The sequence below is a fragment of the Pleurodeles waltl genome, chromosome 7, assembly GCF_031143425.1.
Source record: "Pleurodeles waltl isolate 20211129_DDA chromosome 7, aPleWal1.hap1.20221129, whole genome shotgun sequence".
NCBI lineage: Eukaryota > Metazoa > Chordata > Amphibia > Caudata > Salamandridae > Pleurodeles > Pleurodeles waltl.
This window is the reverse complement of record NC_090446.1, coordinates 541,619,539-541,634,334: the sequence shown is the minus strand read 5'-3', so window position 1 is coordinate 541,634,334 and position 14,796 is coordinate 541,619,539. Positions and strand designations below refer to the sequence as shown.

General features: G+C 45.6%; 1 protein-coding gene across 1 annotated transcript in view; it reads right to left on the bottom strand.

Annotated features, from left to right (window-relative positions):
• Nucleotides 1-1,784: 1,784 nt before the first annotated feature.
• The window catches only part of LOC138304316 (membrane-spanning 4-domains subfamily A member 4D-like), a 301,440-nt gene continuing 288,428 nt past the window's right edge, over nucleotides 1,785-14,796 (bottom strand). The window contains exon 7 of the mRNA XM_069244273.1: nucleotides 1,785-6,760. Within this exon, the coding sequence (XP_069100374.1) occupies nucleotides 6,650-6,760 (111 nt within the window). The 3' untranslated portion in view covers nucleotides 1,785-6,649. The remainder of the gene's footprint in view (nucleotides 6,761-14,796) is intronic.

The window sequence follows — 14,796 nt, the reverse complement described above, 5'->3', positions numbered from 1 at the left end:
CGATTTTGACCTTGGGAACCCCCAATGCCTGGGCCTGGCACACATTTTCAAGGGAGGAGGCATGGGTTCCCCTTCCTTGGCCAATTACAATCCTGGGATTCCCATTCATAGGGACCTGCAGTAGTTTCAAACGGGGAGGGGGCAGATCCTTTCCAAATCACAAAGTTGTCATCAATAAAACAGACCCATCAGATCACATGTTCAACCCCATGCTATTGCATAGTCTTTCCGGAGCACCTGCTATTCCCACCAGCCCATGTGCAAACACAAAGAGCTGGGGGTGAAACAGGTGTACATTGCCACACCCCTTAATTGGCGGCACACTTCTTTGTTGAACCTGAAAAATTGTTCTCTAGATACCGTATATTCAACATTAACAACATCTGTACACTGAAGTCTGCACCTGCTTTCCTTACACCACAGAAGTAGAGGAGGCTCTATATCTACACACACACACACACACACACCTACATATATATATATATATATATATATATATATATATAATAAGGGCAATAACATCACTAACATAAGTGAGAGGGTCGGGGTCTGGTACGAGAGATTCTGTATTCAGGAACACCAATATGCTCTGGCTCAAAACCCTCTGCTTTCAAAGACAAAGTACATCCTCCTCCCTTGCAATTCTTTTCTGAAGCATAACACAGAGCTATTCAAAACACAAAGAGGAAACATGAAAACAGACAGTTGAATATCCTTCCTAAAGTGAAGGAACTAAAATAATTGTTTTCATGAGACGTTCTGGAAGCTCAGATCCTGAAATAATTTTTTGTTCCTTTTAGAAGTGTCAGTCAGACCTGTTATATGTTTCCACTGACCATACTCCTGAGCGCTCTTACCGCAAAAACAATATCAGGGGTGGGTATGGTCAAAGCCATGTTTCAGTACAGCAATCAAGTCAAGGACATGACCAACTTTCAAGTCTTGCAATTCTGTAGCTGTACTACGATATTCAAGTGAGTTGTGGTTTGGATGGTTCTAGGTACCTAAATTGTGGTCAATGCCAAGACAACTCAATGTGAGCAAAGGCTAGAGGCAGACCAGTTAGAACAGCCCTTACAAGTGTCTGCCGTACCCTGACCAATAATGACTACTGACTCTTCATTGTTAGTTCTTTGAATTACTTCCTGCAGACTGGCTGGAGCTGTTGGGAAAGCTCACAATTAATAACAGCGGCTCATCAAAAATGTTATTGTTGACGACACTTGAAACAAAAGACTAGTTAGAGCAATCCTTTTAGTTTTACTTAAAGTCATCGTTACATGGAGTAAAATGCTGGGTGTGCATTCGATATTGGAACTCTCTTCTCTGGCTAGTATGGGAAGGTTCTGCACAACTGACGCGTTTTCAATGAACATAGCAAGATCATTGTCACAAGTTTTTTTGGTACTACATAAATTGCGAATTCTTTTGACTACCCCAAATGTTGCGAAAGTGTTATTGCTCTAAAATAATCTCACAGTTGTGTCACTCTAATAGTTTGGCGAGAACGTTTTATTTCATTTTTGGTGTGTCATTACAGGTTTAGGAAGCCATCCACTAATTTCTTTGAATTGTCCTGCAACTCAACCTAGAAGAAGGGACAATTTAAGTATTTGGTTTTGGAAAATATACTGCTATGGCAGCTGAGGTGACCCATATATTTCTGGGGCCTTGTTTCCCCCGCTAATGCTGCCTTGATTTTCCTTATATGCTCTTAAAATCAACGTACACACTAACTCACAGATGCATACGTATATAACTACAAATGCAGCTAGACAAAGACATTTTTATTTAAAATATTTTATTCTGATATAACACAAGAAATGTAGATGTCCACCTGTATCCAAATTAGCAAAATAAATTCACATAGAACAGATGCGGTAAGTAAAACTGTAACTGATCGATTTCAAGACAATCACAAAATAGTAATAACATTTGTATTTTACAAACAAGGTTGTATCTAGGCACTGTCAGTGAGAGCTATAATTACTCATCTCATCGATGTTCATTTTATCGAGTTGAGATAATAAAAAAATAATTTTGAATCTCTAAAACGTTTTTAGACAAATAGTTTGCCAGTAAAATGTTCCTCCAAGACTTGGATTGCCGTATAAAATATGACACTACACACACTTTTTTTTTTTAATTCATTAGACTTTGGAGGCGTGCGGGTTCCTGCAGGCCAACAGACATTTTTAGGGTGAGATTCCTACAAGTTCTCCCTCTGACCCAGCACTGAACAGCACTGTTCATGGGATGACCTGAAAGGCAAACTGAGACGTCCCTGCACCTTAAGGTGGCATTGGCAAATCCCTGAAAGGATTTCTTAATGGACGTCCTATCCTTCCACATATTTCTTTTGATGTGTACTGAGTGTTACATTTCAGGACCACGCATATTGTTTCGTCTATAGTGCCCCTTATGTGGCTTTGAGTTATTGGATCCTTGCCACACTGAAAGGGTCATCAAATACATGACACCTGAGTGGCATCAAAGAACTTCAAAAGTAGAAAATGGAAAATTGTCAACTGTAGTACTGACTCAATCTATCTGAGAAGTTTGACCAGGATCACCACTGGTGCCAACCTTGAGCCACCCGCACATAAATCCTCCATGAGCACTGAGCATTGGTCAGCACAGGCCATAACTGAAGAGACAGCAGAGGAGGACATGAAGAAACCTAGAGAGTCCTTAGAGGAGGAGTGAAGATCCAGAGAAAAGACCCATCCAGCCCACGATCTGCAATTTTTGGATTAGTCACATGGACTATGAAAAGACACCCAGTGATTGGGGTATCACCAAGGTACCGGATATTCCTACAAGGAATCACCATACCCTTGTGAGAAATATGTCAGTGGGAGAGCACATCAGGTTCCTGAGCTGGCAGTGACCCTACAGACCACAAATGCAGAAAGGTTTCCTTCTTGTAGACTTTCGGAACATGTGCATGAACTCAACCCCACCAAGGAGCTGGAGTGCCAAAGATCTTAATTCTGAGCCCTGTGATCATCCTTGAGACCAAAGCCCATGTCCCGAAAATACCAGCAGTGCAAGACTGTACTCCAGCCAGCATTGATTGGCATCAATGTGCAATAACACAAAAGGAATGATTGACAGGCATCAACACAATCTAAGAAAGAAACAAGAAATGTGCTCATTAATGCAAGGCACAATGGCAATGGGGAGAAGTAGAGATTTGATGGTAGCTATTTGTAACCTGAAGTCCTCAGAAAGCTAATAGCTGAACCTGCAGTAGTTAGTCTGTGCAGCTTTGTCAGGGGCTTCTGATGGCTTGAGATCGCTGTAGTGGGGCACACCACTCTGAGGACAGGGGTGACGCATCTAGTCCAAGCTAATCCTAGTTGGTTATCTGACTGCACTGTTTGTTTAAGCTGTTCTGCTAGAAGGCGTCTTCATCCCACTATGAAGTTTAGAGGTTTAGTTACAATGCTACTAGTTCACTGCAGACTCTATATTTAACTTATATGACTTTTCATATAGTTTTCATATTATGCTAACCTGTTCTTTCCAAGAAAGGAAAACATTTAGATTACTAAATCAGGCTCATGTTCTGATGGCTGTAGCACTTCTGGCAATTGTTTCGAAAAGTTTTCTGCATGAGGGATTTTTTTTTTGTTTTATCACAGTTTATTATTTGATTTTTGAAGCTGAAAATGATTTTAAAGTAGTCTGCTACAAACTTTTGAGCTCCATTGCCACCCATTGTATCCGTGAACTAGATAGGGCTCTAATGTTTCCAGGACAATGCCATGTTGCAGTGTCACACGTGTCCCATTTTTTACAGCAAGGATGACACCATATGGTTTCAAGCAGTGGCGGAACACAAAATGACGGGGCCTCACTGACGAATGTGGTGAGGGGCCCCTGACGCTTCAATACCTCACAGATATTCATAGGCCTTGGGGTGAAAGAGGGGCTTCTCAAAGGGCTGGGGCTCCAATATATTGCAGGGGCTGTAGGTGCCCGGGTTACACCCCAGATGTCAAGTAAGACGATTCTCTGTTAGGACTCTATGTTTGGAGCATCAGATTTCCAAAGCAGAAATTATTTCAGACACTTCCTCAAAGTAAGATGCAAGTATATCACCATCCCCTACCAAAATGTACTTTTCATTAGATCTTTTGCCTTTGGTGACAAATGCACTAGCAAAGGTTTGAGCGAACAAGACTTGCCTTTATGCAATGAAGAGTTCCTACCCTGTTACTTTTTTATATGTGAATGATCCGTAGCATAGGTTTTAAGGGTAAGTGGATGATTTTGGCGCACAACTTTTTCTAACGACAATAAAGCCTCTATTTGTGTCAGGCCTGCTGTTGTGCAGTATATTTGCAATGACTGTATTGTAAGTCAAGATGATCAGAGGCCCCACAAGAAAGAGGCATCTAGGCATCAGTGGTTTAGGCATGGCAAAGGTCCTGGAACAGTACCGCATACTGCACCATCATGGGAAATAGGCACACTAACCCAGACAACAATTCGCAAGCAGTTATTTGTAAACAAATGTAGTGCTGTAGCCATTTCTATGACTTTTGGCAAAAAGGCACAAGGACAACAAATTGCGGCCGTGCCCCTTCTTTTCTAGCTGCAGAAAAGGTTAATCACATGATACAATGTGAGAAGGTGCACAGAGTATTTGATGGGATGTTTTTGGAGATTCACTCCAAAACGACTGATCAGTGTGACGAGGTGTAGAACTTATTAGTATGCTTTGTGGGAGCGAAGGAGATATATGTTGATATAATGTGAAATGTTGCTGAGAGTTCAGCGCTGTTTGGTTCTCTCCCCTCCGACCAACTGGGCCTTTCAAGGAATTTGTAAATCAACTTTGCATGAGGCAATATAAACATTCTGCGATTTTTTTAAGGAAAGCTACAGAACTATCTGGAGATGTCTTAATGTTCAAAAACCTATGAGTCATTCTCATCTTTTGCATGTCCAATACTGTGAAATCTTAAAAGCTTTATGAGAGTCTCAGCATTTTTGTTCCTGCTGAAGATGGCAAGTGCAGCCTCCCATTCTTTAAAATGCGATGTCACTTTTCTTCAGGACAAAAGTGTTGTGACCAGTGTCCTAGTGTCCTGCCTACGTCAGTATCTTCTTCATTTATTCTTAGCACCTTCCTGGCTCTGCATCTAACCAGTGATGCAGCTTGTATCCCATTGGCTCTGTGTATTCTAGGGATGCCATTTAGGGAAGGTGGAGATAAAAGGTTGATTAGGGAGGCTAGCCTTCCCCTTGTGAGGTGTGCACTGTGAGATGTAGATGTAACTGTGGATATACAAACTAAACAACAACAGAAATAGCTGCCTGAGTGAAGTCTTCCCTCAGAGCACACATCTCCAGATTTACCATGAACACTGCACATTCATCATCGAGAGAGTTTCTCTGTTTGCATTGTACCCTAGCGATCCCCACTGTCACATGCACTATTTAATATTTCCACACCATCACTGTTTGAAACTATCCTGAAGTGTGAGGCTTTAGGTCAGCCCTAATCAGATGATATATTTCACATTGACATGACTATCCAGCATCATCTCAGTGTGGTCATTAGCAGCCAGCTGCTTTCTTCATCACCAGCATGTGGAGAAAATTCTGCCTCTGCGCACTTCTGCTTACTGGTTGGGGTAAACCTTAACGCTTGGCTGGATCCGGTCGAATCTCTTTATTCTGGTCTTATGACACCCAATATGTCTAGACTGAAACTGTCAAAAACAACTACAGACCAACTAGTGCACACAATGAAGAAAGAACGCCATAACCTGGAAGCCAGAAGACACCTACTTTGTCTCCCAGTAAACGAGAGAATCTTCTTTCAAACCACCAGTTTGGTATTTTCGTTCATGACCTTAAAACTTGCCAGTCTCAACCAACAACTGATGAGGTGAAGGCATTACACCAGAATGTCATCTCCAAATATCATACTGACATTTTAGAAGGTAAGGTAGTACATTTATACATGGCTATATTAATTTACCTTCTCAATATTTTAGTCTTTTCTCAGAATATTATGGCAGGACGATAATTTGGACAGAATGTAATCTCTAGTACAATGTCATCATAGGAGCAATTGCTTTATCAGATTCGCAAATTTTAAAGGTTTTCAATAAGATATTATTTTAAGGAGGAGGGCAACTGAAACTATTTGTGCAAGGAAGTGTCAAGTTAGGAATGCATAATACCGTGCCACAGATGTTGTGTGTATTCTGTGGTTAAATTGCGTGCTCTTGATTATGTGCCAGTAGCTAACCTTAAAAATGATAAAAGCAATGCCATACTTCCTCCAATCCTACCAGCAACTGACCTCTGAACCTAATGCAAACCATCATTTATGTTGATTTATTGTAATGTTGAAAAAAGCATTTAAGTTTACACTTTCAACCGTTTTAGGAATGATCTACGTTAATGTGGTATGGAAAATAGAACTATACCTGTTGAAAGGAGTTCAATTATAAGAACATATGAGTATCTCAAACGTCACAGCTTTCAAAACTGATATGGCACGTGGATTACAGAGAAGGTTCAAAACAGTTCCATAAATTGAAGTTTTGGGGAAATTCTTTCTTTTCATATCCTGCGTTCATTGCTTGCAATTAAAACCGTCAGAACAGGGCTCAGCTCTCTCTTCTTACGGCGACAGGATCTCGCTGAGGGCGGGCTGGGATGTCAGGGATGCACTTACGTCAGGATTAGGCTGATGTGCTGGACTCGGGGCTGTGTTTTGATAGATGACCACAGTCTGAAAGAGTCAAACACAGGGGGAGATTACAGATGTCTGAATGCATGAGTGAAATCAGTACCCCAATGTACGAGTAAAAACGTGACAGAATATGAGTGAATCAATGACTGAATATATGAGAGAGACAATGACTAAATATACATGTGAAAAGAAGTGAATGTCTTCTGCAAACGTTCATGTTCCAAACATGATCTACTGATTAAGACTGGAATTATTTATTTGTGTTTTTTCATAGAGTTTGATTGTTGTGATGGGTTAGGCCCCTAGCATCCAACACACCAGGGATAGCAGTCTAGTCCCTTCCTTAAAATACTGTATTGTGTAAACATCCTACACATATAGCACCCATGCCCGAGAACAGAAGGAACAATGGAAATTGGGGGAACTCAATCAATCCTTCATAGATAAAGGAGTTAAGAGGGTCTGGTAACCAGGCAACCGCACCTTTATCAGTTCAGTAAATGGGAGAAAGCTGGGTTAGGGATGGTGAGGACAGTGGTGTAAAGTTACAAACAGAAACAATGCTTCATCATAGTAACCCATCGATACAACCTACCCCAACTGCTGCCAAATACACATATGCAGTGTGCTTTCAAGCCAAGGTTCTGACATAGCCACAGTGTTATTGCAGTCATACTTCCACAGGTTGTGGAGATATTTAATTCTCTTCTCATAGGAGATCAAAATTGCTTCAGCGCACCTCACTTAAGGAGTTTATGAGAACTGTCACAGGATAGGGCTGGAGTAGGGTTGAGGGCTGGGGCCAGTCTCAACCAAGCCTCTAGATAGACTACCGTTGTTTGAGCTGCCGCAGTCTGTCTGTGTTCTGGCTATGAGCGGTTGCTTGGTGGCCAAAGTTTGTCAGTTGCATTCTTCGATTCCGAAGAGCAACATTGTTTTGAAGGCATGGAGTACGGCGCACTGCAATTATCATTCGTGCTGAAGTATTTGGATTGTGTGTCGCTGGCAGGTGGGAGGGGCAATACCATGGGTTGAACAGCCAATTAACAGTATCTGAATTTCGATTTTTGTAGGGGATTTCCTTGTACACCTAGCCTAAGTTCCCTTTGGGGTAAGGTCGATGAAAGTACTGGTGTACAGGCTATTTTCTTAATCCTAAATGAAGTAAAGGCTCTTCATGCCTTTGTAATTTCTTGTTTGACATCTCCTCCCTACATAAGGAGGACGGTTGATCTGCCTGGTGCTATTTTCCTCTTATTGTTCTCTTCAGTGGATCTTCTTGTCTCTGGATTCTTCCGTCTGCTTGCATCCATCTTTCTGAAGATCTATGCAGTCTCAGAGGGAAGACAGATCCTGGGTGGTGACTTTAATGTGGTGTTTGTCCTACAACTTCACTGGCTATGGGAGAAATTTCTAAAGTGAGTTTTCTTCCTCACATTACTAATTAGTCAGCCAGGAAACTCTGAACAACACGATTTCATCTAAGATCAAGAGCAGAAGACTTTGTGATCGTGCTCTAGTCTCCACAATATTAGAGCCTGCGACTCTGTCAGACCTGGTGTTTAGACCATGAGCCTGCCCTGTGACCCTGTTCTCAGGAAGGCCATAACGACTGCTATGGTCCATTGTTGTCAAAGCAATGTTACAGAGGGCATGCACTGCCCTTCCATTTAGGAAGTGAGTAAACAGCTACTATAGGGCGAATGTATGGTTCATTAAGGCTAAATATAAAACGTAACTCATCGCAGAAAGACCAAACTAGCAATCAAACTGAAGTCACTTCAGCATGAGCAAAAATGAAATAATCTTGTCCAAAATCATGCAGTAAATCTAGTCTCTGAGGGGGCAGGTAGCAACATATTAATTAAAAAAATATAAATTGAATTATTAAATGGGTCCAGAATTCTTCTTCACTTGAGAATTCTTCTTCACTTGACACAGCAGATATGACTCAATTATACATTATTTTCCCTACCCTGCAATCCTTACTCTGGCTAGCCATCAAAGCCAGGATTCAGTTTCAGAGTCTGGGCTTCATCTGCGAATTTCTACAAACTGCGAAGTTCTGCAGATGCTAATCTCGGTGCTGCATCCATTTTTCTTGCCTTTGCCTAGGATATAAGAATGACGTAACTAGGTTGGACGACCTGCAATAAACTTCCTTCTGTGTTTAGAAACATTATCAGCCCTGATCGATCTTAAAAATTTCATAGAAACTAATTTCCTTGACATTCCTTAACTGGGTTTGACACAATGATACAATTTTTAGTTTTGGTAAAACTGAAGCCTTTGTCAATTACTACTTATATCTCTGTAGGACATAACGTCTGGCTTCTGAGCATCAACTGATCCTTGGCCCGGTACTGCTTCATAGCACTGAGGCGTCTCTGTGGATAGCTGGAGGCCTATCACAGGGGATAAGGTGAAAGAGGCCATTAATCTGCCACCATTCTAACTAATTGAAACAGCGCGATTCAACAGGCAAAAACAAAATAGAGGTTTTCGCATTATCCATTTGTTCGTTATGCACTGTTTTCTTGACAAGATAATACATGTACAGGAAACAGAGGGCCACAAAAGTTTTGAGGGGTTGTTATACACGGTCAGAGTACCAGGCTTTCAAAATGGAACGTATTTGATTTGCAGAGTACCAAGTTCCATGCATGCAGCATTTGGCGCCTTGAACAAGGTCTTTCTTAGTGTGCTTCAGAATTGCTAAAGTTGCAAAACGTTTTAATTCTCTGCCACAATGCAATGCATATTCGCGTGTTGTAAGGGGTCCTGATAGGTTAGAGGACTCCGGGAAAATAGCGAAAATACTACCTCATAAAAGTATTTTCAAATAAATTCTGACCCAGGTAGGATGGACTTCATATATCTTGAGGTTCCTAGTACATACCTATTAGTTTTGGTCTCGAGGGTTTTCCTGCACACGCCTTTTTAGGTGGCTCAGGTTTCAAAATAAGGTTTCCAATCTTGCATCCGAGGGGCTGTACAAACAAACTCGAGTACTAGTTTTAAAAGCAGCTAATTTAGGGTTGCTTACTGCATCATTAGGTTGAGCTTTTAGCTTATGATTTGGTGTTGAACAAAAGTATTTAGCAAACGAAATAGGGCAATATTTCACTTTTTGACAGCAATCACCTATTACATCACTCCCCACCTCCTTTTATTCTTACAACACTTAAACACAGAGGACCATGACAATGACACATATATCCTCTTCCTTAGCTACCTCTCCTCATTGTCTATTAGCTTCGAAAGTGGGCATGTTCTAATTTGAATAGTAATAAGGCAGCATAAAATCAAATAAACCAAAATCAAATCAGAATGTATAGAGCGCAGCTACTCACCTGTAAGGGTCTCAGGGTGCTGAGTGGGTTTGTCCTTCCAGCTTCAGCTGAAGAGCCACGTTTTAAGGTCATTTCTGAACTGATGCAGCCATGATGACTGCCTGAGGTGCAGAGGCAGGGTGTTCCAGCTCTTTGCCGCGATGTAGGTGAAGGATCTTCCATCACGGTGGCTAGTGCTTGTTGAGCAGAGCGGAGAAGTCTGATGGGGGAGTAGAAGGTGATGCAGTAGTTTAGGTAGGCAGGTCCTAGGTCGTGGAGGGCCTTGGATGCCTGTACGAGGAGTTTGAAGTTAATTATTTTCTCGATATGAAGACTATGGAGGTCTCGTAGGTGATTGGAGATGTGTTCGCAGCGGGGGAATGTCCAGGATGAGTCTGGCAGAGGCATTTAGGATGTGCTGTAGTTTCGAGGTTGAGGGCGTTGCCGGTGTAGGGGGCATCGGGCATCAGAGAGCTAACAGAGCACTAAAAGTCCTTTATTATAAGACTTGGATTTAGTTAGGAAATATTGAAAAAGGCAGAATGTTACACATTTTGGAGGAAAAACAGCAGCAGCAAAGAAAGGAAAACACTTCACAATAAGAGGAAACAAACTGGCAAACAAATGAAGTGAAACAGCTGTCAGAGAAATGGCTGCATTCTTTCTCTATGTTAGCATTTATTTACTTTATGATCTTTACATTACGCTGTCAGCAGAGGCTAGGAAGGACAGCAGAGGCTAGGGGATGAATGGCCTTGTTTAGCTGGTAGCTAAGAGTCTTAATTGCAGACTTCCAAACATGATAGCCATGCATGGATGTTCACTGTCAGCTCACTCATGAGAGCGGGACCGTAGCTTCAGCGTTAGCTTCAGTAGAATCCCCAGAAGTGCCCCTATCGGGGGCAGAAGCTGTGTGATGCAACCTTCTGCACAGTGTATGTATTGGCACTGCATCCACTCCGATTTCCTGACTAACATCAGCAGCCACACAAAATAGCAGGTGCACGCAGGGCTTTGTTAGAGTTAAGGGATCAACACGGCCATCAGCCCTCTCAAAGGTTAGACAGGCCCCCAGGCTCACACTGTCAGAGTGATTGAAATCATGGGTCCTACAGCCAGTCAACTTGCAGATTCTTCAAAATCACATAGGCCCTCATTACAACCCTGGCGGTCGGTGATAAAGCGACAGTAATATCGCCAATAGGCCGGCGGTAAAAAAAATGGATTTATGACCATGGCAGAAACCGCCCACACCGACAGCAACTTTTACACACCAACCGCCACGGCGGTAGCAACAAGCACTGTGGCGGTAACCGGCAACAGCCAGGCGGAAGACAATGTACCACCCACACTATTACAACAGGCCTATCCACCACCTTTTCCAGGGCGGTACCAACAACATCAAAAGCACAGCGGAAACAGAACACAGAAGGCAAAGGACTCACCGCTGGATACTCAAGGAAGAACCACGACGCATTGGAGCCCAACTTGCACATATTTCCCATGATTGTATACCTCCTCATTCACTACAAACATCAATGCCGGCGAAGACAACCACAGTGAGTACTGCTGTATAGCACACAAGGGAGGGGGGAGGAAAAAGAGAGTGACACACACACACGCAACATGCAACACCCCCACCCCTATCCCCATCCACAACACCATACACACAAACAGATATTACATTACATATGCACCCCGTACCCCTCAGGAATAATGCAAGGACAAAAGGAATTGATTAAAGTAAGTGTAATAAGATACAATACTAGAAATTCGTGATTCAAAATCAAAACAGTATATACATATATACAAAGGGAGGGACACTGCCCAGTCCTCAATGTCCGTGGGCCACAGGGCCACATCACATAGGCCAAGGCCCCACTTGACTCATGCAACAACACGGAGAGAACACTGCAGGGGTGTCAGATCGAAAATACACAGGCACCTCAGGGGTCAGGGAATGGGGGGTACCTCTGCCGGAAGATGGTCCAACACCACTGGTCCTGGAGGGGGCTACATGCCCATTACTCTGTCCTAGGGAGTGCAAGGCCACCGTCTCTCAAGTGGGTGGTTTGCCCACTGCTTGGTCCTGGGGAGTGCAAAGCCACAGTCTTTCAAGTGGGTGCTTTGCCCACTGCTTGGTCCTGGGGAGTGCAAAGCCACAGTCTCTCAAGTGGGTGGTTTGGCCACTGCTTGGCCCTTGGGAGTGCAAAGCCACAGTCTCTCAAGTGGATGGCTTCTCCACTGGTTCTGTAGGGGGCCTTATGCCCTATGTGCTTCAACCTGGCAAGGAGGGGTGAGAGGGTGGCTTTTTCCACTGGTTCTGGAGGGGGCCCTGTGCCCTGAGTGCTTCATCCTGGCAAGGAGGGGGTGAGTGGATAGTTTCTTCCACTGGTTCTGGAAGGAGCCTTGTGCATGGTGTGCTTCATTCTGGCAAGTAGGCGGTGAGTGGATGGCTTCTCCACTGGTTCTGGAGGGGGCCTTGTGCCCTGTGTGCTTCATCCTCGCAAAGAGGGGGTAAGTGGATGGCTTCTTCCACTGGTTCTGGAGGGGGCCTTGTGTCCTGTATGCTTCATCCTGGCAAGGAGGAGGCAAGTGGATGGCTTCTCCACTGGTTCTGGAGGGGGCCTTGTGCCCTTTGTGCTTCATCCTGGCAAGGAGGGGGTGAGTGGGCGGCCTCTCCACTGGTTCTGGAGGGGGCATTGTGCCCTGTGTGCTTCATCCTGGTAAGGAGGGGGTGGGGGACATGTGCCCTGTGTGCTTCATTCTGGCAAGGAGGGAGTGAGTGGGTGGCTTCTCCACTGGTTCTGGAGGGGGCCTTGTGCCCTGTGTGCTTCATCCTGGCAAGGAGGGGGTGAGTGGGTGGCTTCTCCACTGGTTCTGGAGGGGGCCTTGTGCAGTGTGTGCTTCATTCTGGCAAGGAGGGGGTGAGTGGATGGTTTCTTCCACTGGTTCTGGAGGGAGCCTTGTGCCCTGTGTGCTTCATCCTGGCAAGGAGGGTTGAGTGGATGGCTTCTCCACTGGTTCTGGAGGGGGCCTTGTGCCCTGTGTGTTTCATCCTGGCAAGGAGGGGGTGAGTGGATGGTTTCTCCACTGGTTCTGGAGGGTGCCTTGTGTGCTTCATCCTGGCAAGGAGGGGGTGAGTGGGAGGCCTCTCCACTGGTTCTGGAGGGGGCATTGTGCCCTGTGTGCTTCATCCTGGTAAGGAGGGGGTGGGGGCCTTGTGCCCTGTGTGCTTTATCCTAGCAGGAAGGGGGTGAGTTGGTGGCTTCTCCACTGGTTCTCGAGGGGGCCTTGTGCCCTGTGTGCTTCATCCTGGCTAGGAGTGAGTGAGTGGGTGGCTTCTCCACTGGTTCTGGAGGGGGCCTTGTGCCCTGTGTGCTTCATCCTGGCAAGGAGGGGGTGAGTGGATGGTTTCTTCCACTGGTTCTGGAGGGAGCCTTGTGCTCTGTGTGCTTCATTCTGGCAAGGAGGGGGTGAGTGGATGGCTTCTCCACTGGTTCTGGAGGGGGCCTTGTGCCCTGTGTGCTTCATCCTGGCAAGGAGGGGGTAAGTGGAAGGCTTCTTCCACTGGTTCTGGAGGCGGCCTTGTGCCCTGTGATGCAGATCTTAGGGAGTGCAAGATCACAGTCTCTCACCTGGGTGTCAGACTCACAGGATTTGCAGGGTCCAGCACGCACTACTGCCCATGGAGGAAGGACTACACAACAGCTGCTCAGAGGTGGCAGTGAGGGTGCTGGTGTCGCGGGCTGGCAGTGGTGGGGGGAGGCTCCGGCCCTTCCCCTGTAGCCTCGGACGGCTGCTCACTGGGGCTGATGCTGCTGGCAGTGGTGCTGGTGGCAGTGCGGGCAGGGGTGGGGGGAGGCTCCATTCCTTCCCCTGCAGCCCTGGAAGGCTGCCCACTGGGGCTGCTGCTGGCAGTGGTGCTGGTGGCGGTGCAGGCAGTGGTGGGGGAGGCTACGGCCTTTCCCCTGCAGCCTCGGATGGCTGAACTGCCATGGTTGGTGGTGGGGGCTCAGAATCAGTCCCAGCACCAGGCCTCCTGTCCATCTTGCCTGCAGGTGCAGTCCCTTTGCCCTTCCCCTTGGCAGCTGGTGGTGCCTCCATGCCCTTCCCCTTGGCAGCTGGTTGTGCCTCCTTGTCCTTCCCCTTGGCAGCTGGTGCAGGCACACTGTCAGTGCTGATGGTTGGTTCCCTGGATCCTCTCCCACCTGCAGTAGCTGCCGACCCTACTGTGGCCCTGGAATGGGTGGCTGAGGAGCAAGCCTGGGTTCTGACCACCCAGACCCGATGTGAAGGACAGGGGGGAGGGGTAGGGAAGAGGTCAACGGCGGAGAGGAAAAGCTTCTTCGGCATACTGGGGCTGGGAAGAGGGTGAATGTTTGGGAGTGGAGGAAGAGGGGGTGGTTGTTAGAGGTGTCTGCCTGCTGTGTTTGGATGCAGGTGCATGGGCTGGATGCTGTTGTGAGGTGGATGGCTGTTGGGTGTCTGAGTGCTTGCGTTTGTGTACCTTAGGAGGGGGGGCACAGACACAGTGGGAGAGGATACAGGGGATGTGTGCATGGATGTGGGGGTGGTGACTGCCAGTGAGGGGTGTGCAGTAATAGGCGTGATGGTGATGGGGTAGTGGATGAGAATGTAGTGCATGCAGTTGTGAGTGGAGACGCTACTGGGAGGGTGGTGGACGATGAGGAGGAGGAGGACACAGTGGAGGCAGTGGGTATTGTTATGTCTGAATCTGGA